The following is a 23,252-nucleotide window of genomic DNA, read 5'->3' on the forward strand; positions in this document are numbered from 1 at the left end:
AACGAGACAATCAACAGTTCCTTGCAATTTTTCTGTGTTTCTCTAATCAATTATTTCTTCCATCTTCCCTAAGAGCTATTTCAAAACTTCTGTACTTTCTCAAATCTCTGACCTCACTACTTCCCTCATCTTGGCCAGTACCACACTTTCTTGTTATCAGAGTAAATTGAAGATGAGAACGACTTTAGTGTACTGCCGTTAAGCCAATAATCTTAACCTTTGTCTACACCATCCTTCTCTCCTTCCCTCCTAATTCAGTGGAGAAAGAGTCCTCCTGTCTCCATTTATTCCAAACTATTTATTATGCATAGTATCAGGGGCTAAGTGTACATTGGTGAGTATAAGGGGTATGGTTCCTCTCCTCCTGCAGCCTGTATTCTAACTAAGACTACTCGTTGCTTTCACATGAAATATTTCTCAAATAAGTTTCTCAAATAAGCCATGTTATCTCCCAACTCTGGGTCCTTAAGTGCACGTTTCCTCCTGCAGGGATGTTCTCTCCCCATTCCCTTTCTCCTGGCTCACTTTCATCTTCTAGGTCTCAGATTGGATATCAGGACCTATAGTTAGCACCTGTTCCTCTCCTATCAACACTTACCACACCGGGTTTTCATTGCCTCTTTACTTGCCTTACTCTCCGTTAGAAAAGAGCCATAAACACTGATTCACTGATATAACCACAATATATATAGGGCAGTCCTTGGCACATGAGTAGTTATCAATTAGTGTTTGTTGAACGAGTTAACTCATTCTATTTAAATAGATGTGAAAAAGCTGATACGTATAATTGGTTCTACTGGGGTTCAACTTAGAAATGAACTACTTTGAGTTGGCAAAGACTTGAGTGGTCTTGAAAATTAAAGTGGGGAAGGCATTTCAGATGGGAAACAGGAGTAACAGTAGAAAAACAGCACAGCGAGATCACCTTGCTTGGGGGGGAAGCTTAGTAGCAGAGAAGTAAGGAATAGTGAGAAGAGGGGATGTAGCATTCCTGTAGAAAATGAACAGTGACGGACAATTTCAAGAAACAGAGCAACACAATGGATGTAGAATTTTAGGGAAAGAATAACCTGGAAAATCTTTGCTGAATGGATTGGAGAATCAGGCAGGGAAAGACTGGAATCAGGGAATGTGGTCATTGAGGCTTTTACACTAAAGCAAGCATGATTGGATAAGCACTTGATTTAGTGAAGTAGCAATAGAGAAGACATATGTACATATATATAATACATTTACACATTTTGTGCCATCCTCTCCTATTATGGGAATGAGTGAGGTAACTACAAACTAGCAGTTCCACCAGGCAAGGAGCCCAGCCAGTCATCCAGAATTTTCCTCCGAAAGGACTGGAAATTTCAGTCCTTTGATGGGTCTTTGTTCTTTCTGCATTACATAGAACACTACTGATTTCTTTTACATTCCTACCCTCATCACATTATACTGCCCCGTTTCTTCTCATATTTCTTTTACTACTTCTCACTTCATTTTATCTTTTTTTATTGCTCTGAAACAGTGGTTCTCAGAATGTGGTCCTCACACCAGTAGCATTCGCATCACGTGGGAGCTTGTTAGAAATGCAAATTTGGGGGCACATGCCAGATATTCTGAATCAGAAACTCTGGGCATACAGGCTAAATTCACTTCTCTCAAATAATAGTTATTCCCCAAGGCACATACTATAGAATCCTATTCTCTCTGTAATCTCTTTCTTGTGGAGAATCCATTTTCATAGTTTCAATGACCACTGCTATGTTGATAAGTGCCCAAACTTGTGTGTGTGCATGTATGATTTCATTATAAAGAGGTAGATATACATACTACCACTTGGACCATTAGAATTAGATGATGTATTAATTTCCTGGAGCTACCTTAACAAATGACCACAACTTGGGTGGTTTAAAACAATAGAAATTTATTCTCTTGCAGTTCTGGAGCCTGGAGGTCTGAGATCAAGAGGTCAGCATGATTGATTCCTTCTGGAGAGCTCTGAGGGAGAGTTTGTTCCATGGCATTTCTTGGCTTATACATGTACCATCCTGCTCTCTGCCTCTGTCCTCACATGCATTCTTCTCTGTGTGTTTCTTTGTTTCTGGGTCCAAATTTCCTCTTCTTACAAGGACACCAATTTTTGGATTGGGGCTCACACGAATCCAATTTAACTTCATCTTAAATTGATTGCATCTCCAAAAACCCTGTTTCCAAATAAGGTCACATTCACAGGTAACAGGGCTTAGGACTTCAATCTGTCTTTTGAAAGGCATAATTCAACCTATAACCACTGCCATTTGAGTAGATTGTGGTATATGGAGTCAGATGGAGGAGACTGAGGAAAGTATGTGTGATACGGAAATGGAGTTAGTAACTAGAGATCACTCTTTACAAACTCCAGCTCTTACAGTAAATGAGGCTGCAACAAGTTCAAGAGATCTTTTTTAAAATTTATTTATTTATTTATTTGTTTGTTTATTTATTGGCTGCATTGGGTCTTCGTTGCTGTGTGCGGGCGTTCTCTAGTTGCAGAGAGCGGGGACTACTCTTTGTTGTGGTGCACGGGCTTCTCATCGTGCTGGCTTCTTTTGTGGAGCACGGGTTCTGGGCAGGCGGGCTTCAGTAGTTGTGGCACACGGGCTCAGTAGTTGTGGCTCGCAGGCTCTAGAGCGCAGGCTCAGTAGTTGTGGCGCACGGGCTTCATTGCTTCGCGGTATGTGGGATCTTGCCGGACCAGGGCTCGAACCCGTGTCCCTTGCATAGGCAGGCGGATTCTTAACCACTGCGCCATCAGGGAAGTCCCAAGAGAAGATCTTTCTAGGATAGGACAGAAGCATGGTCAAAGCCAGAATAGAAGAAAAGTATTGATGGTAAGAGACTGAATATTCTAGAGGGGGCAAAAAAGGAATAATGAGTAAAATTCAATGGTGAAGGGGAAGATTTAGGTTTAGAAAAGAGGAATGATGCTCATTCCTTTGAGAAAGGGTAGGTATAGACATGGAGAGTTTTCATAGTAAAATAGGCATTGAAGTGATGCCTCTTTTTAGGCAAAAAGTATAAGTGGGTATTTTGAGGTACATAGTCAGGAGAAAAGCTTGGAACATTGACTGTGGTAAGTTAATTAGGTGATCTGTGAGAAATCCTTAAGCAGGATTGAGCCTGCCTAGACAGTGCCGAAGGCATTTTGAACAGAACCACTTCTTTCAACTCCAAACTTTGTCGTTTGAACCCAGGGAGAATCCAGAGAGTAAGAAAATACAGCTTTTGTCTTTAATCTCATCGGGCACTGTAGATATGATTAATTAATTATTCTCTCAAATTAAAATGAAAGACACATTTTTGGTATTTTTTTAAGCAATGATTTTTTTTTAAAGGAGAAGAGATGTAAAATAGTCTGTTACCTGTGTAGACCAGACCCACAGGTGAAGTTTTTGTTTTGTTTGTCAACTGAAATGTATGCACATTCAGCAGTTAGGTTGCCTGTATTTTCTAAACCAAAGCCTGCCAGGCTTCAGGATGGATTCTGTGTTTCCTTTAATAAAATAGGATAGTATAGTCAGAATGTACAGAATACCACTATAGTATTTTTTTTTTTGTAAAGCACTGAACACCCTACCTTGCAGATCCTAGATAAACTGTGACAGAAGCAGTCTGCTTAATAATATTAAATTTTTGGAGGTGCCCCAGAGTGCCCTCCTAGTAAGGTCACATAAAATGAAGTTGAACCATGTTGTTGAATGATTATAAGACATCATGGGGATTAGTTCTTTACACCCATAAAGACTATATGGGTACATTGTAGTCACATGACTCTTTCAAGTATTGGGTTGTTGTTTTTTTTTTAACATCTTTATTGGAGTATAATTGCTTTACAATGATGTGTTAGTTTCTGCTTTATAACAAAGTGAATCAGTTATACATATACATATGTTCCCATATCTCTTCCCTCTTCCGTCTCCCTCCCTCCCTATCCCACCCCTGTAGGTGGTCACAAACCACCGAGCTGATCTCCCTGTGCTATGCGGCTGCTTCCCACTAGCTATCTATTTCACGTTTGGTAGTGTATCTATGTCCGTGCCACTCTCTCACTTTGTCAAAGCTTACCCTTCTGCCTCCCCATATCCTCAAGTCCATTCTCTAGTAGGTCTGTGTCTTTATTCCCGTCTTACCCCTAGGTTCTTCATGACATTTTTTTTTCTTAGATTCCATATATATGTGTTAGCATACGGTATTTGTTTTTCTCCTTCTGACTTACTTCACTCTGTATGACAGACTCTAGGTCCATCCACCTCACTACAAATAACGCAGTTTCGTTTCTTTTTATGGCTGAGTAGTATTCCATTGTATATATGTGCCACATCTTCTTTATCCATTCATCTGTCGATGGGCACTTAGGTTGCTTCCATGTCCTGGCTATTGTAAATAGAGCTGCAATGAACATTTTGGTACATGACTCTTTTTAAATTATGGTTTTCTCAGGGTATATGCCTAGTAGTGGGATTGCTGTTCTAAGCTTCCCACACACAGAATCAGTCCATTTTCCCAAGACTTCCTCCTTCAGGCTCCACCTTCCACTGACACCTGATCCTCAGCATAGTCAGGCGCCAAGGGGAAAGGGGGAACTGTGATCGTTCCTCGTGTTCTTTTTTCACAGGAGAAGGAAAAGATTTTGCATGGGAAAAGGTTAAGTTAAAGGCTTTAAACAACGTTCAGACATTCCTTTCTCTACGCCTGCATCTCTTGTGTTAACATGAGGATATACAATCTGGGGATATGCAGGAAATACGGAGAGAACCCAGCTTTATGCACTAGATGTAATCCTGAAATTGTTTGCGCATCAGGTTTGTCAAACAGATCAGTTTTTAATTGTTTGGGGAATTAGGTGTTTAAATTTCACTTGCTCTTTTCCTTTGCCAGAGTACTGAAATATCCACTGATTTACTTCCTTTTGTGATTTTAATACTTATATTGTTCTGTGTCAGCTTTGTTTATTACTGACACATATATAGGCATGTTTAGTATTATTCTCAATAGCCAAACTTTCCACAGTCGATAGTGTTAGGGTCACGATTTTAGGATGAGACCTACCAACTCTTGTCACTGAGTTTATTTTATAACTGATGAGTCAATTTCTTTATCATGGACACATCTTTTCAATATTGTAACCAATTCTCTCAATTGGTCACTTACCAAAAGTCAGTGTTCCTTACTCAAATCTTTATAATACTCACTGTATTTGTCTTGTTAGGGACCACTCTAGCTTATCTTACTGTAAATACAGGTTTTGAGTGTTTGCTAGGCATTTTTGTTTCAATTTCCAGCACAGGGGAGCTGGGATTTTATGAGCACTATATGATCTAAGTCAGGGCCGCTGACTCTTTAGTTACTCAGTCAGTCTGATGTATTGGTTTTAAAGATGCATTCTCTTTTATCAATTCTAACTTAATACTGTATTCAAGATCCAGCCCAAATGCTAAACCTTTCGTTGATTCTCCTCCTGCTCTTCTAAGGAGTAAGTCATGATCCCCTCTATACTCACATATCATAGTACCATTACAGAACTTATCCTAGTCAGTTCAATTATGTCAAGATCTTTAGGTATCTGTTTTCCAAACAACCTGAGAGCTTATTGAAAGCAGAGAATTTTTATTTAATCAAGAATCTATTTTTGTGGGCTTCTCTGGTGGCGCAGTGGTTGAGAGTTCGCCTGCCGATGCAGGGGACATGGGTTCGTGCCCCGGTCCGGGAGGATCCCACATGCCGCGGAGCGGCTGGGCCCATGAGCCATGGCCGCTGAGCCTGCGCGTCTGGAGCCTGTGCTCCGCAACAGGAGAGGCCACAGCAGTGAGAGGCCCGCATACCGCAAAAAAAAAAAAAATCTATTTTTGTAATAACTGTAAATGGAAAGTAACCTTTCAAAATTACATAAAATTTTTTAAAAGAAATTTGATAAAAGAATCTATTATGTGCCAGTTACTGAAGAACATAGATATGTTTATTCCCTTCTTACACATGAGGAGATTGGGACTCCAGTTTACACAGCTAGTAGATGGAAGAATCAGGATACGAAGCTGGCTCTGCTGTTGTCCCACTACCTGCACAGTGGTTGCCATAAACTCTGTGTAGACTAAGATGGAGAGGTAACCAGAGTTCAATGAGGAAATGTAACATATACATTTATCAACTCCAACTAACGGCGGTCACTTTTTCAGCTGTTCCTCACTCTCAAAAGCCACCAGCTTCATATTAAAGGGGAGTCTTTCTCAGAGACAAGTGATTTTCCTTGTCCTCTTCTAGTCATATGTTTATCCATTCTTTCTTTTAATGCATATTTATGAGGTAACTATGTATCTGCCCTGGTTCTACTGCATAGCATGAAATAGTTAAAAATCCCTGTCATCTGGAGTTTATATTTTCACCAAGGAGATAGGCAATAAAAAATTAAATAAAATACATAGATGATTTATATCGTATATCACAAGGTAATAATTGCTAAGGGACACTGAGAATAGAGCAGGATAAGGAAGTGGGATGGATTATTAGGGGACAGTATTAAATACGGAGGTCAGGGTCAGAGGTCAGGTCAGAGAAATTGAAATTTTAACAATAGCCTGAAGGCAGGGTGTTCCAGGCAGCAGAAACAGCTAGAGCAAATGCCCTAAGATGGGAGTGTATCTGGCATGTTCTAGAAATGTCAAGGCAGTAAGTGTGTCTGGAGTGGATTGAAGGAAGGAAGTACGAGCAAATGAGGGTAGAGAATGATTCTATAATGTAGACAGACTACCCCTGCTTTCACAGAGTGTGTGCAAGGAAACCAGTGCCTCCAAACTGATCATTTGGATTTGGTCTTATGGCTTGGTGAACCTAGACCGCATTTGTCTCCACAGAGCAGCCCTCCAAAAAGCAATGACATCATCTGGATTTAGAGCATTGCTTCAGCCAGGTTCAGCCACAGTCACTCATACGAATTCATGGATCATTATTTCTGTACTGTTTCTGGTCAATCCGTTTCTTTACATTTATGTTGGCTACAGTTGATAGCAGCTGGTTATGCAATGCATGGTATGTACTCAGGAGATGCTTGTTGAATGAGTGGGTATATGAGTGAGTGAATAAATGAATAAATGAATGAATGGATGGATGGATGGATGGGTGGATAGATAGGACCAGATTCGATTTTATAACACAGATGGATACTTCCACCTGTAAATAACCTTGTATTCTGGATGTAGACATAAGCTATACTTTTACCTATCATGTTGAATTGAATATCTGGAATATGGTTGAATGTTGATCAAATATTGATTATTTTTAAATGTATCCATGTTCCACCAAAGTAAGAGAAATTAGGGGAAATGTTTAGTTCTGTACCTTTAGAGCCATTCTCTGGCTCTTACTAAAAATACTTTAGCTTAAGCAGAGTCACCAGTTAAGAAGTGCTTAAGCCTAATCTTAGTGGAAAAAACGTTGTTTCCTTTTTAGCTGATATATTTATGTCTACGGTATCCACAGTGATTTCATTGTCTTGGTAAAATCTTCAATTTCAAATGTCAACTACATAGTTACTCCCTTTGTTGGACTTAACCTTGTTTATAGTGGTAATTTGTTTCCTTAGCTCTTCTGTAACTCAGACCGGCTGTGGCATTTACTGTTGGCAAAGTAGATGTAAATCAGAGTCCCTGAATTTTCTTTAACCTTTTGTCCACAGTTTGGAATGACTTCTGTACTATTGTAAATGCAGTAGATTGATCCTAGCATGTGGCTATGAAACTTTTGTAAATATGTTTTTTTAAACTTTCCTATAATCATATATAAATGTGAAGTAACAGTTTTAGAAAACATGAGCTGATATGTATTTTAAATTTCATAGGAAAAGCCAGTTCGGGACATTTTACCTACCCTTGGTCATCTTTCACTTGGTAAACAAATTCTTTAAATATGAGGGAAACAAATACGTTTATAGATCTATGAAATGTCAAAGCATCAATAAAGAATAATTACCCACTCTAGTAGGAAATTAAATAACACTTATTTTAATTGCCCTATCAATTTAAATTCATTTTCCATTTATTGTTAACAACTAATTTTACAAAAAAATCATTTCATTTCAGGTATCATTCCAGAGGTGTTACTTTATAATTTACCATGCCATTATTTTTCCATTAGCTAATCACTTATGCTATCTTAAGAGCAGCACATAGCCCTACTCAATATTTATTCAATACAAGGATAGTGAAATGGAGTATTTTTAAAGTGTTTTTCATTGTTGTATAAAGTGCTCAAAATTTTTATGATTGTTTTATCATAAAACGTGTGTGGTTTTTTAAAACTAGGCAACTAGGGGTGTGTGTTTGAGGGGGGGTTTAATTTCTTAAGACAACCAAGTTACAGAAATGTTCTGTCTTTAGTTACAAATGTCTTTGACTTATATCTATCTTTCTGAGTAATTTGCATGTTAATTATTATAATTTCAAAATGCAATGAAAATATATGCTATAAGTATTGTACCGAATGTGTATTCAATTATATTCTGAGAAAGATTTTTTTTGTTCTTATACTTTTAAAGAGTCTATCAGTCATTCTTTTAAAATGGCCTCATAATGATTTTTTAATAACTCTGTTCTTGTTATCATTCCATAGTTTAATATAAATAAAAGTTTATGACAATATGTATAGACCCTGAGGATATTATGCTAAGTGAAATAAGTCAGACAGAGAAAGGCAAATACTGTATAATTTCACTTATATATGGAAATCTAAAAAACAGAGCAAAGAACAAACATAAAATGGAAACAGAGTGATAAATACAGAGAACAAATAAGTGGTTGCCAGAGGAGAGACGGGTGGGGAGGAAAGAAGATATAGGTGAGGAAGATTAAGAAGTACAAACTTCCAGTTACAAAATAAATGAGTCAATGGTGGGAATATAGTCAATAACCATGTAATATTTTTGTACGGTGACATATTGTAACTAGACTTATCATGGTGATTATTTCAAAATGTGTAGAAATATCTAATCACTATGTGTAATAGGAACTAACATAGTATTATAGGGCAATTATACTTCAAAAACAAACTCAGTCACAGAAAAAGAGATCAAATCTGTGATTACCAAGAGGTGGGGGAAGAGGAGAGGGGGAGTTAGATGAAGGCAGTCAAAAGGTACAAACTTCCACTTAGAAGGTAAATAATACTAGGGATGTAATATACAACATGAGAAATATAATTAGCACTGCTGTGTGTTATACGTGAAAGTTAAGAGAGTAAATCCTAAGAGTTCTCATCACAAGGAAAAATTTTTTCTATTTCTTTAATTTTGTATCTATATGACATGATGGATGTTCACTAAACTTACTGTGATGATCATTTCATGATGTATATAAGTCAAATCATCATGCTGTACACCTTAAACTTATACAGTACTGTGTGTCAATTATATCTCAATAAAACTGAAAGAAAAAAATTATAAGCCATAGTATAGCAAAATTCTTCTCTCAAGATGGAAAATTTCCAAAAGACAAAAATTTTTTTTAAAAAAGGATATTTTCCATGTTTTAAATGATTTCATAGTTCGTGGTTTGTTACAAACATAATACAGTCAAAGTATATAATCTATTTCTTTATTCTTTAGACTGTGTGCAGGGATGATTCGTTTGTGTTCATTCTTTATTAACTATAAGTTAATAACAGGAAGTGCCAGGAAGTGTGAAAATATGACAAGGTACCCAGAGAAGGAAACATGAAGGGCAAGCATTGAGCTTCTTTTCCTTATCTTTTCTCTGAAATTATTACACCGATATCCAATGTATCTTCCTCATGGCTCTTATCTCAGAATTTGTGGAATGTTCGAATTGCTGTACTTTTCATTCTAAAATGTCAAAAATATCTAGGTCTCTACCCAAATGATTGGCAGGACTTCTGTTCTCTATGCTAGAGTAACAACAGCAGCAACGAAGATGAGCCCATAGACTAAACGTGGGCAGGATTGCACTTGTGTTTTGCCTCATTAGCATTAATCAACAAGCTTTCAAATGTTTAAAGAACACAGTTGATTGAAGTAGAATTTATTGTTATTTATTACTGTTGTAATAAATTGAGGATTAATTTTTTTTTGACTGGTGAAATGTGACTAATAGCACTTCCTTAAACAAATACAAGGCTTTTCTTTTTCTGTTTATTTTCCGTAGGTTTAGGCTTCAGTATTGCAGGAGGTGTGGGGAACCAACACATTCCTGGAGACAACAGCATTTATGTAACTAAAATTATAGATGGAGGAGCTGCACAGAAAGATGGAAGGTTGCAAGTAGGAGACAGACTACTAATGGTGAGTGTGACTCCAGCAGAACTATGTGTATATTTATAAAGCTCTTGTTTCCCAGTGTATTACTGTCTTAGTCATTTCAGGCTGCCGTAACAAAATACCATAGGTTAGGTGGCTTAAACAACAGAAATTTTATTTTCTCACAATTCTGGAAGCAGGGAAATTTAAGAGCAAAGTTCTGACCCATTCAGTTTCTACTGAGGTCTCTCTTCTTGGCTTGCAGACAACTATCTTGCTGCTGCCTACTCACATGGCCTTTCCTCTGGGCTTGTGCTGAGAGAAAGCTCTCTCTCTCTTTCTCTTCTTATAAAGCCATTAGTCCTATCAGATTAGGGCTCCACCCTTAAGTCATTTAATTAATAACCTTAATTGCCTCCTAAAGACCCTATCTCCAAATACAGTCATATTGGGGGTTAGAACTTCAACATAAGAATTTGGGGGCAGGAAGCAGTGACCTTGGGTGGAAATGGAAAAGGGAGAGCAGATTTTGTGGTAAAAGTTATCAAAAGTACAGGTATAATTGGAGCTGATTTGTTGATATTTTAAAAACAGAAATCTAAATTTTCACCAGTTTTCATAGGCACAGAGATTATGTGTTGTTCTTCCAGTATCATACATCTCCTATCAGCCAGAGAGACTGCTAAATCCAGACTGGTAGAGAGATGGGCTTTGCATAGCAAAGGGAACAACACTATCTGGTTTATTGACCTGTACATTTCTATGCCTCTCTATGTTCTTTGGTTCAACCAGTGTAGACACAGTTTCTGACTTCCAAGAATTCATAATCTGAGTTCTGTCACGTGAGCAAATGGATCCCTTCCCCCTCTCCTTTCAGACAGGGTTTCTACTATTTTATTTGCCAGATGCTCACATGCTTCAGGAGTCTTGGGCAACGATTGACACCAACATGCAGCCACCCTTTCTGAGCCATGGAGTTATATGATAAACGAAAGCAAAATGTAGGCAATTATATGCAGTAAAAAATTGATGCTTGCACCTAAAAACTGTTTCATCTCCATTTACTGTTTTATATTAAACCTACAGGATAATAATCAAATACTGAAAATTAATAGAAGATAGCTGTCAAGTAAGAGAAGTATATCTAGTCATATCTAGTCATATGTCTCCCTTTGTAAAGCAGGATCTTGAATCTTTGTCACAAGGAGCCATTATCTCCAATACTTTCATGAGAAGTGTTTGGGAAGGATCAACCTATACAATTTCAACAGAATAGTAATTTCTAGGACATGTGCAAGTTTTGGGGGTTGAACCTCAAAGTTCATTGTGCCCATGTCCCTGGACTCTAGACAGGTTGTTTGTAGTCGCACTGGGCTAATTTCGTAGTTGTCAATGATTTTTGTATTGAATTATCTGGATAAGAGCTTTATAATAACCTTGATAACTAACATTTATTTGGCATTTACTGTGCTCCATATATTTTTTTAAATGTTTTTCTGTAATGTAGTACGTATTTCTCACAACAGACTCTTTTATATAAGCAAAGGGAAACTGAGGTATAGAGAGAGGTTTACTAACTTGGCCATGGTCATATAGTTAACAATGGGCAGAAGTGGATTTCAAATGCTTGTAACCACCAAACATGGTCTTTGCATTTGTTTCCTAAAATCTGTCAGTCAGTTCTTTCCTTCCTTCCTTTAGTTATCATTCAGTCATTCATTAATTCCTTTATTTAACAAGTAATATATTGAGCACCTACCATGTCCCAGGCAATAGCCACTTCTCAGGAAGGAACTCTGTCAGCAGAAAAAGTATGGTCAAACTGAATGGGCAAAAAATGTGGCATTAATGACTTCAGTCAAAGTTGCAACTAAGAGTTTTTGGCTTCTTTACCACTTGAAGTCACTACAATTTTATTTTTATTTTTTTAAGCCACTTTATTGAGGTATGATTGACATGTAAAAAGCTGTACATATTTAATATATACAACTCCATGACTTTGGGGATAAGTACATACCCATGAAACCATCACCACCATCAAGGCTATAAAGTTGTCCATCACTTCCCAAAGTTTCCTCTCACTATCATTATTATCATTATTATTTTGTGTGTGTATGGGGTAAGAACACTTAACATAAGATCTACCTTCTTAGCAAATATTAAGTATACGGTACAGTGTTGTTAACTAAAGGCACTAGGCTGTATAGTAGAACTACCATTTTCATTCTCAGGACATTCTGAATTTTGTTTGCTTGTTTTTTTTGCCTTTGACGTGAAAGTTGGTTCTTTTTTTTTCTAAACTTAAAGCTCTTTTGTGTGGTTTTTAAATTTATTTATTTATTTTTGGCTGCATTGGGTCTTTGTTGCTGCGCACAGGCTTTCTCTAGTTGTGGCGAGTGGGGGGCTACTCTTCATTGCAGTGCACTGGCTTCTCTTTTTGTGGAGCATAGGCTCTAGGCGCGCGGGCTTCAGTAGTTGTGGCACACGGGCTCAGTAGTTGTGGCTCGTGAGCTCTAGGGAGCTGGCTCAGTAGTTGTGGCGCATGGGCTTAGTTGCTCCGTGGCATGTGGGATCTTCCCAGACCAGGGCTCGAACCCATGTCCCGTGCATTGGCAGGCAGACACTTGATCACTGCGCCACCAGGGAAGTCCTAAAAGTTGGTTCTTATGATGTTGTGTCTTCTGAAACAGAAAAGTGTTATTGGGATATAAGACAACTTCTCTCTAACAACTTCTCTCAAGAAGACAAACTTTATTGTTTGTGGACTTAGGAATAAAATAAACTGTGATATCCATTTTCTACATAGTGCTAAATTGAAAAATGAAGAGGACAGTTTCATTCTAAAGTAATGTGTCATAGCGACTGATTTGACCTTTGGCTCAGTGTTCTGTAAGAGTTTGGATGTAGACAGCTCTTCTGGACCTCTTCCGTTATTTCTTCAACTGCTGCTATTATAATATCATGCTAGATGTCATGTGCTGATTTCTTGAAGTTCTGTTTAAATTTTTAGCTTTATATTCAAATTCTTAAAAAAAAAACTCAAAGTCTAAATAATTGTGTCAAAGGATTTTCCAGGCACAATGCTATTTTTCCATTATCATTTTCTTGATATTCATTGTAGACAAAATGATTTCAAAAATAGCTGTGACATAATCCTTAACTGTTTTGAGTTTTAAAGCATAGTTTAAAAGAAAATGAAGTTTCAACAATCATAGGTCTCTCTCCTCTTACGTAAGGAAAACATAATTAGTACTTTCAAGGCAACTGCCAAGCTGAATCTGGAAATGAAAGAAAATGATTCATTTTATAAAATTCTGAAAGAAAAATGAGCCCGAGGGAGAGCATAAATTAAAAATCCCAGAAGCCACCCCAAAAGATCAATTATCTTGCTTCAACCAAAAATATTTATTAATGCTCTCCTCTGTCATTCCTTTCCACCTCCTCTTCCCTTTACTACCCTACATTCATGTCTTCTTTATCTTTCTCCTCTTCTACTCTCCTCCCCCAAAGGAAGTATGAATAATTTAGATTCTGTGATTTACCAGCTGTACCACACTCTATTTTTCTATAAATAGGTTTTTTCTAAAACAATTTGTACCACTCCCTTCTCTCACTTCTTAGGAAAAATTCCTCCGTATGTTATTCATTCATAGTTCTGTAAGTAAGCTGATTGAGAATAAAATTCCATTAATTTCTTTAGACTTTTGTGGATAGATCACCATAATTCAGGAAGTCTCCCAGCATCTACCCTGCAGTGAGAGCACAACCTTTTTTTTTTTTTTTTTTTGGCGGGGGTGGAAGTGGGGGATCTTTAGTAATAAACCTTTCAGTTTCTCAACTGAAATAACTTTAATGTTGGACACCATCTGAATCATACCATGTATACTGGGTGCTTTTCTTTTCCTAAATACTTCTTATATGCCAGAATTGAAAAGTATCTATCTTAGATATTATCTTATTCCAACTCTCATTTAGTACATCAGAATCCCACAGAGAAGCAACCATGTGAAATAGTCCCTCACCTCTGCTAGAACTCTCTAAGGATGGAGAACGGAATGCCTCGTCGAAGCTATCCATTAGATACTAACCATCAGTAAAAATGTTTTCCTTAAAATTATATCAAAATATACTTCCCTATACAGCTCTCCCTTTAGTAAAGGTCTCTCCCTTTAGTAAAGCTCTCTCCCTTGGAAACACAATGATGAATATGAATTCCTCTTCCACATTCGTTTAAAAAGCTATGTCTTGCCAATTCTCCACTTCTCAGTCTTTTAAGATGTTTTACACTTTTCCTCTCACTCTTGCACTATATTTTATCATACATCCATTATCCTCTGAAAATAGATTACCCTTTTAACAAAACTTCTTCTGATTCTTTAGAATGTTATTCCCCAACTTAAAAGAAAAAAAAAACAGACAATATTATTGCATCTGACCTTTACATTTATTCTACTGTAAGAAAAAATTATCCTGCCTAAAACCTTTGCAATAAGCCCCTTATTGTTTCAAATAAGATGACTTTAATGTCAGACCTCTCTGATGTTTCATGGGTCACCCAGATGCGTGGTATATGTTCTCTTTATCAAAATAACAATTTTTTAAATTTCCCCTGCTACTGGCACTTATTATCATTCACTAGAAGTTTGTTTGTTTTGTTTTGTTTTTTATTTTTTCAAATGACAGTGACATCTGATTTTAATGGATTGTACCAGTAGCTTAGTGTTGCAATCTCAGACTGAATAGATTCCCTCTTGGCCTTGAACTTCATGGAACAGATGGTCAGAGGTTAACAGTATTGATAATTTTCTAATTCTTTCATATATTTTTACACACTCATTTTTATTAAGCCCTACCATGGTGATACATAGAGCCACATATATTACAGAAATGTGATCTTCTTCATCTTTTTTCTACACAATACCAGAAACTTTGAATCTAGGGTCATCTAATTGTCTTCTCTAAAGGGACAACATGAACTGTTAATTGGCAAAGCCCCTGTCACATTGTGATTTAAAGTTTATAATCTTAGTCTCTTTTTTCCATAACCTTTGCTTGATGTTTGAAGAAAAAATTGTCAGTGAGAGACCTTTTACATCTTTTACAGAAAATAAGTCTGTATGTTTTCTTTGCTTAAAGGGAAGCTGAAGACAAGAGGAAAGGTAAATGAGGCATTGAAATAATATGGAAAGACAATGGGCTCAGAGATAGGATATCTGGATTCAAGTCCCAGGCAGCCAGCATTAACTACCCAACTGACCCTGGACAAGTCATGTTCATCTATGGTCTTTTGTTATGTCCTCAATACCATGACAGCATTGCCTTAGATCAGTGTTTCCCAAGTGTGTTTTAAAATATTAGTCTCATGTCTGTGTCATGAAAAGGATCTATAGTCAAATTGAAATTCTACAACCTGTATCTCACCTCTTTTGTAGATTCTCAACAAACTTTAGCGTATATAAGTGTCTATGAAGTCCTCCAGTCAAGGAACTAATTTAACTTTGGTACCCTAACTTTCAAATATATTTTACTGTGGAACTTTTTTTTCTTAAGTAATGCTTATGAAATACCTAGAACTGGTGTTCACTGGAGTCACTCTGGAATGTGCTATGTGTGAGCATCTCCTATTTTTATTCCAAAATGTGCATCCTGTGGTAAGGACACTAAATAGATTTAGGGAAGATGAGTAGAAACAAGATAATTTTCTGAATGAGTATTAGTTGTGAGGACCCACTATCACCTTGTTTCATCTAAATATCAATAAAATCATCTTGAAGACCATGCAAATATGTAGGAGTTATCTGAATAATGAAGAGGATTTTAAAACACTTTCATTGTTTAGGCCAACCTTAAATAAGAACCAAAAGCCATAACTGTCTCTGCACATGGCTCTTTCCTACCACCAACATACTGCTTCCTCCTTAAGAAGATCTTTCACCCACAGCACCTCCTCACTCCAACACCTGAGAGATGGATAGGGCAGTCATTACTGCTATTCTTATTTTCCGGAAGAGAAAGTTAGAACTCAAAGATGCAAACACTTTTCCAATATTACATAACTAATAAATTATGAAATTGGATTCAGACCTAGATATCAATTTTCTAAAGCCACATTCCTTTCAGCTGTTTACTCAGCCCCTCTGGTTCTCGATCTTGGTTACACATTTGAATCTCATGGTAAGTTCTTGAACGCTATGGATGCCCAGACCTCAGTCAGCCCTGAATAATCAAATCAGAATCTCTGGGGTAGGAGCCATGCCTCGTTTTCATTTTTTTTTTTTTTTTTAAGTTTTCCGAACAATTCTAATGTGCAGCCAGGTTAAGAACCATAATTCTACCTTGACCTAATCACATCCTACCCGACTCTGCTGCCGCTCCACTGCTTCTCCTGAGGGTGACTTCTGAGGTAATGCTCATTCCATCAAGCTGGTATAGCATCATTTAGCAATTTCCAGTCATGGGCTAAAAGGCGTTAGAAATAGTTTACCCTTCAGACTCTCTCCAGTAGTTAGATTACCTTCTGAAACACCAGGGGAAAAAATTTTTGTATAATTTTTTCTTGGACTCCCTTTTAATTTGTCTCAAATACAAAAAAATTACAATATAATGCAAATGCAATGATATATTTTATTTAAGGGTTTAAGGGCTTTATTTATAGAGAGATTTTATATAAAGGGTTAAAGCCTTCCATTATATTATTTATTTCTTTCGCTTGTAATCAGTTTAATAACCCTGTTTATAGAACTTACTCTATAGTCATCATATATCGGTACCTAGTATAAAGCGGTGGTTTTAAAATTCTATAACAGCACACCCCATCAGTAAAACACACAAAGTTATCTTTAATATATGTATATTTCCCTACTTTAGATTGCATTCATATATTGTTATGGTAATATATACATTTTATTTTAAACCATACACAAGAAATAGAAAGATGAAGATCAATGTGATAAATATTAATAGAAGTTCAAATATTTCTTCCTGTACCCAGCTGATTGCCCTGGGGTTCCTATCATACGGTCCATTTGGTGACCACTGCTATAGAGGAAGCTGAAGTCAATCAAGACATCAGTGGCACTTGCTCTCTCTCTCTCTCTCTCTCTCTCTCTCTCTCTCTCTCTCTATGCAATGAAAGGTGAAGAAATGCATTAATGGGACTTCCCTGATGGCGCAGTGGTTAAGAATCCACCTGCCAATGCAGGGGACATGGGTTCCATCCCTGGTCCTTGAAGGTCCCACATGCCCAGTGGCACCTGCCCTCTCTCTCTCTCTCTCTCTCTCTCTCTCTCTCTCTATGCAATGAAAGGTGAAGAAATGCATTAATGGGACTTCCCTGATGGCGCAGTGGTTAAGAATCCACCTGCCAATGCAGGGGACATGGGTTCCATCCCTGGTCCTTGAAGGTCCCACATGCCGCGGAGCAACTAAGCCCGTGCGCCACAACTACTGAGCCTGCCCTCTAGAGCCCGCGAGCCACAACTACTGAGCCCGTGTGCCACAACTACTGAAGCCCGCTCACCTAGAGCCCGTGCTCTGAAGCCAAGAGAAGCCACCTCAATGAGAAGCCCGTGCACCACAAGGAAGAGTAGCCCCTGCTCGCCGCAACTAGAGAAAGCCCACGCGCAGCAACGAAGACCCAACGCAGCCAAAGATTAATTAATTAATTAATTAATTTTTTAAAATAAATGCTACATAAATAGTTTGAAAAAAAGAAATGCGTTAATGATTAATGGAGGAGGAAGAAATTTGCACTGTTGGAGCTCTGATTATGTCCCTTATAAGCTGATGTGAGCCGGTGTTCACATTTTGTACCAACCTTTCATTCCCTTTCATTCTTCTATCCCATGCCTGACACAGAGTGAGTGTCCAATAAATGTGTATTGTTGGTTGAATGACCTTCATTCCTTATCCTTTCCTCTCTGACTCAACACAACTGTAAAACAGAAGCTCAACACAAATGCCTCATTCTTCCTATAACATAGGGAATTTTGGTTGCTTTTCCTTTGATATTCCACATTGGTTTTTTAACTTATTTAGCGGATTGTTTCCACATTTATTAAGTGTCTACTGTTTACGCTGTGTCAGCTGGGGGAATACAAAGATGAAAACGATCTAATCATTGCCCTTGAGAAGGTCAGTCTTTGAGATGGAAAGAGGCACTGCAGGAGTAAGTGTTGTACAAGATCAGTTTCACAGAAAGAACCCTGAACAGGAAGAAACTATTTCCAGCATTAGGATCAGCAAAAGCACTATGTCTCATTATGATGTTTGATCATTATTCGTACACTGCTTTATGTTATACAGTGTCTTTTCAGGTTCATGGTATCATTTCTTTCTCATAAACACAAGTAAATCAACAAATAAATCAATATTATCCCCATTTTACATATAAGAAAATTAAAACTCAGTAAATATGTTAACTGGCCAAAATTCATAAAACTAGAAATTGATAGCAGATCTGAGTCTACTTTCAAAATTACTCTCATTATATACCAGGTTCCCTTCATTTCTAAAAAACACCTAGGTTTAAAATATGGCTATTATTTCTCATAAATTTAAGTAAAGTCACTGGGCATGAGAAATCAACTTCCTTCTTTCCTATTCCAATTTTCCGTTACTCATGAGATCTTGCTATGTGTGTCTCATAAAGAGGTCACCGCACTCAGCTTCTGTTCTCCCTTACTTAAGGTTTTTGTTCTTATTCATTTGAAATATAGAGTTAATTTTGTTCTAACCATAACTAATTTTGTTCTAACCATAATTAACCATAGTTAATTTTGTTCTAACCATCTCATTGCTGAAAAGATGAAAAATAAGAAAATATTTATTATCCAGAGATAACCATTATTAACGTTTCTCATGTATTCATAGTTATGTTTAAAACAAATTTTATTATACCAGTTCATTGCAATGGACTGCAGAGATTTCAGTCTTTGGTTTATGCATATTTATTTTCATTCCATTGACATTACTACATTAGATTGGCCCCCTTTTTAAGTTATTTTACAATATGGTGATCATCTACTTTGTCTTCTCTTTTAAAAGTTAACTTTGGAGTTTGTGATGTTTTTTTCCAGTGTTTCTAGAGTCTCACATTTCCTTGTACTATGTCTTAGTACAATTTTTATGTCCCTAATACCTCCCAGTTTGTCTCACCACATTGCTATTCCTGAATGAATATGGAAAGGTCAGTATGTTGCCATCTGTACATTGCTCATTTCTCCTTATCACACCCTCTCATGCCCGTACACCTCCCACCTTTGTACCATCACATATGTATTTGCTAACACTTATTTGAATTCCCACAACACTTGCCATGTTCCTTTCTTGCAAGGCTCCTGGCACCCCTTTCTTCAACTGGTTTGCCCTCTTCTGTTGGCATCACGCTCCAATTCAGTGCTGCCTCTTCCATTTGAGAGAATGAGTCATCTCACCTCCAACCTCTCTCTCTTGGCCTCAGTCCTCTGTCCTATTGAAATACATGGCCAGGCTGCACACATGTCCCCCTCTGTGTAGCGCACCCCACAGAAACACTTCATTCAAATGCACATGATTTTTTTTTCTGAAACCAGGCCAGTTGCTCAGTGTTCACCATTATAGGCAGATACTTGATGCAAAAGAAAAAAGGAAAAGGAAAAAGACAATGGAAAACAATGACAAGAGCAACCAGCCAATCAGTATAATGTCCCTTCTCTCTGTGTACAATCAGCTCCAGCTGTAGGCCCTTTATCTTGAGAGTTCAGAGGATAATGCACACATATAATTACCCCAAATAAACCCACTTTCGTGAAAAACATTTTGAAGACTTCAGCACAAAAGAGCACTTTTGGGTCCAGATCCTATACTAGTCTGAATTTTTAAAAAGACCACACAGAAGCCTCATCAACAGTTCTCTAATTAAACTCATCAATTCACAGATGTTTACAGGAAAATGCTCAGCGAACATTTTCACCAAGAATTCCTGTTTCCTGAGAAGAGAGATGGATGATGACAATAGTTATAGTAACAAGAGCTCACATTAATAAGTAATGAGCCTGCCACTTTACATAGGTCAATACATTTAAATCAATAACCCTTTTGAGGCAGTGATTATTCTCATACCTATTTTACAGATGTCGAAACTGAGGCTAAGTAGGTTAAATAAGTTTCCCAAAGTCACACAGCTAGGTAGTGCCAGGAACAGGATGAGTCCTGGTTTGCATGACTCAAAAGCATGTGCTCTTAATCACTACATATTGTTGCCACCACCTCTTCCATGACGAAAATCAGTGTAAATTTTCCAACATTTCATAGTCACCAAACAAAAACTGACTGAACTACCACTATTTTAAATTACCAATATTTTCCCCAATATCCTCTCTTTCCTCACTCCTCACCTCCAACTTTTCCTCAACTTCTGTTTTCTGCTCTAAATTTTTTCCTGGTGGTCTGAGAGTCTGTTAAGGCAGTCATTCTCAGAAAACACACTTAAAGATAACGTCTTCTAGACTGTTTCAAGGCCCAACTTAAAAATTGAAAAAGTTCAGTTTAATGAACACTGGCCACATCTCTTTTTCACTGATAATCTAATGAGCTGTGTGCTTTCTGTACCCTGGAGAGAGAGACAATGAGCCCTGTCAGAAACAGAGCTTTTGTGCCACTTGTAGTCTAATCCAGTTGTTTTCTAGCCTTTAGGGTCTTTATATGTTGGCTTGTGATCCTCACTGTTTATGCCAACAAATACCTCCTCTCTTCTCTTTTTTCAGTATAGATGTTTCTGGGGTGCACGGTCACAATATTCAGAGCGACCTTAGGCAACCATCGTTTAAGAGAAAACACCCACTTCCATACACATTTTAAACCATTGTATATGAGCATTACTTGTATATATTCATTATCTAGGTACAAGTGGTACCGCCCTTAAAAAAGTGATTAATCAAATATACAAGAAGGTTGTTTTTTTGTTTGTTTGTTTGTTTTTTTGCGGTACGCGGGCCTCTCACTGCTGTGGCCTCTCCCGTTGCGGAGCACAGGCTCCGGACGCGCAGGCTCAGCGGCCATGGCTCACGGGCCCAGCCGCTCCGCGGCATGTGGGCTCCTCCCGGACCGGGGCACGAACCCGCGTCCCCTGAATCGGCAGGCGGACTCTCACCACTGCGCCACCAGGGAAGACCAAAAAGGTTTTGAAGAAACGTATATACATCAAACTACTTTCCATTTTACTTATTTATTTTTTGACTTTGTCAGTGTATTTGGCTGATGCAATATATTGTCACCACTGGATTAAGCGAGAAGGGTAATGATTACTCAGGCTTTTATAACACTTAGGAATTCACATTACTTCTATATGTAAACTTGGAAAGAGACTCTTCTCCTAAAGGAAGAAAGAATAGATGATGTAAGCCCTAGGTTTCAATGAACCAACACTCAAGGGCCGTCTCATTTTCATCTCTTCAGGAGGACGGTGATCCAACTGATGGCTTTGCCACTTGGGGTCTGTGTGACCTATTTGTTGCAAGTTAACCTCTTCAAATGTCAGTTTTTCTCACCGGTAAAATGGGCCTAATTATTCATGTCTACCTCATGGAGCTATAACCAGGACCAATTATATGACTTATGTCAAAATATATACATAATATTTCCAAGATATATGACATATAGGTGTTAAATAAATGTTAGCTCTTATTATTATTACTGTCATTTTTGTTATTTCTCTGTCTATAACTAAAGGCTGCCATCATCAACTGTGTTTCCCATGCCTGTAGTCCCTCTACATTCCCACTCTATATGGGTCTATGTTTCTATCCATTCATTCCATAAACAGCTATGTTCTATTAGAATGTGAGTCTCATGGGAGCAGGGGCTGTGTCCATCTGGAGGAAGCAGTATAGAGGAGTGGTTAAGAGCATGGTCCCTGGAGCCAGACTGCTTGGCTTTGAATTCTGCCTCTACTACAGTTAGATCAATGACTTTGGGCAAGTTTCTTAACCTCTTGGAGGCATGCTTTTCTCATCTGTAAAATGAAAGTAATTATAATAGCCAGCACATAGGTTATTGTGGGGCTTTATCATGTTAATATACGTAAAATAATTTACAGTAGTGCCTGATATGTAATAAGGCTATATGTGTCTGCTATGATTATGATTATCATTCTTATTTTTTATCACTATATCTCTAACATGTAGAACAGTGACTGACACATAATAGGTATGCAATAAATATTTGATCAATGAATAAACAAGTGCTAGACACTGGAAATACAAAAGATTTACAAGAATGTCACTTGTCTAGAAGAGAACTGTAGGAACTGGTAGAGCGGCTTACAGCTTACTGGAGAGGTCATGGTCAGCAGTCAGGATCAGTTCCCTCCCATTCCAGGGTCCCTAACCTGGGCTGCACCACCAAGGATTAGCTGACACATGGAATTTATATAGCAACATGAAGCAAAAATAAAAAGCAATGCTACGAGGTATTAAATGACTAAAGTGCTGATTAGATAGTACAGAGAATATGTAGGAATCCAATATATTTTATTTACATTTATATTACATTTATTTGAATTCCACGTCATTTCAGCAGGAACCAACTAAAGAATTGCTTCATAAAAAAATAGGAGCCAAATAAGGATAACCTAGGTATGCAAAATATTTCTTGGATATTTGAAAACCATTTAAGAGAAGTGTTGCAAAGACCCACTGTAAGCCACTGCCATGAAGTAGTAATTGCTCAGGTATCACAGGCTTTTCTGTCCAATAACAAAAGAGGAGTTGCTGTTAAAGCCGATAGCAATAAGGTACTCTTGAACTTGTTCACCTGAAAAGTTCTATGTTCCAACATTAGCACTCTTTCCTTAGAAAACAGACTCATGTTAAATGACATTTTTTTAACATCTTTATTGGAGTATAATTGCTTTACAATGGTATGTTAGTTTCTGCTTTACAACAAAGTGAATCAGTTATACATATACATATGTTCCCATATCTCTTCCCTCTTGCATCTCCCTCCC

General features: G+C 37.6%; 1 protein-coding gene across 11 annotated transcripts in view; it reads left to right on the forward strand.

Moving 5' to 3' along the window:
* The window catches only part of DLG2 (discs large MAGUK scaffold protein 2), a 2,147,153-nt gene that overhangs the window by 1,606,482 nt on the left and 517,419 nt on the right, over positions 1-23,252 (forward strand). For all 11 annotated transcript variants that reach the window (XM_028501170.2, XM_055091363.1, XM_024131657.3 and 8 more), the window contains one exon: positions 10,176-10,312. In XM_028501170.2, the coding sequence (XP_028356971.1) occupies positions 10,176-10,312 (137 nt within the window). The remainder of the gene's footprint in view (positions 1-10,175; positions 10,313-23,252) is intronic.

The sequence above is a fragment of the Physeter macrocephalus genome, chromosome 16 (assembly GCF_002837175.3).
Source record: "Physeter macrocephalus isolate SW-GA chromosome 16, ASM283717v5, whole genome shotgun sequence".
In the NCBI taxonomy this organism is placed as follows: domain Eukaryota; kingdom Metazoa; phylum Chordata; class Mammalia; order Artiodactyla; family Physeteridae; genus Physeter; species Physeter macrocephalus.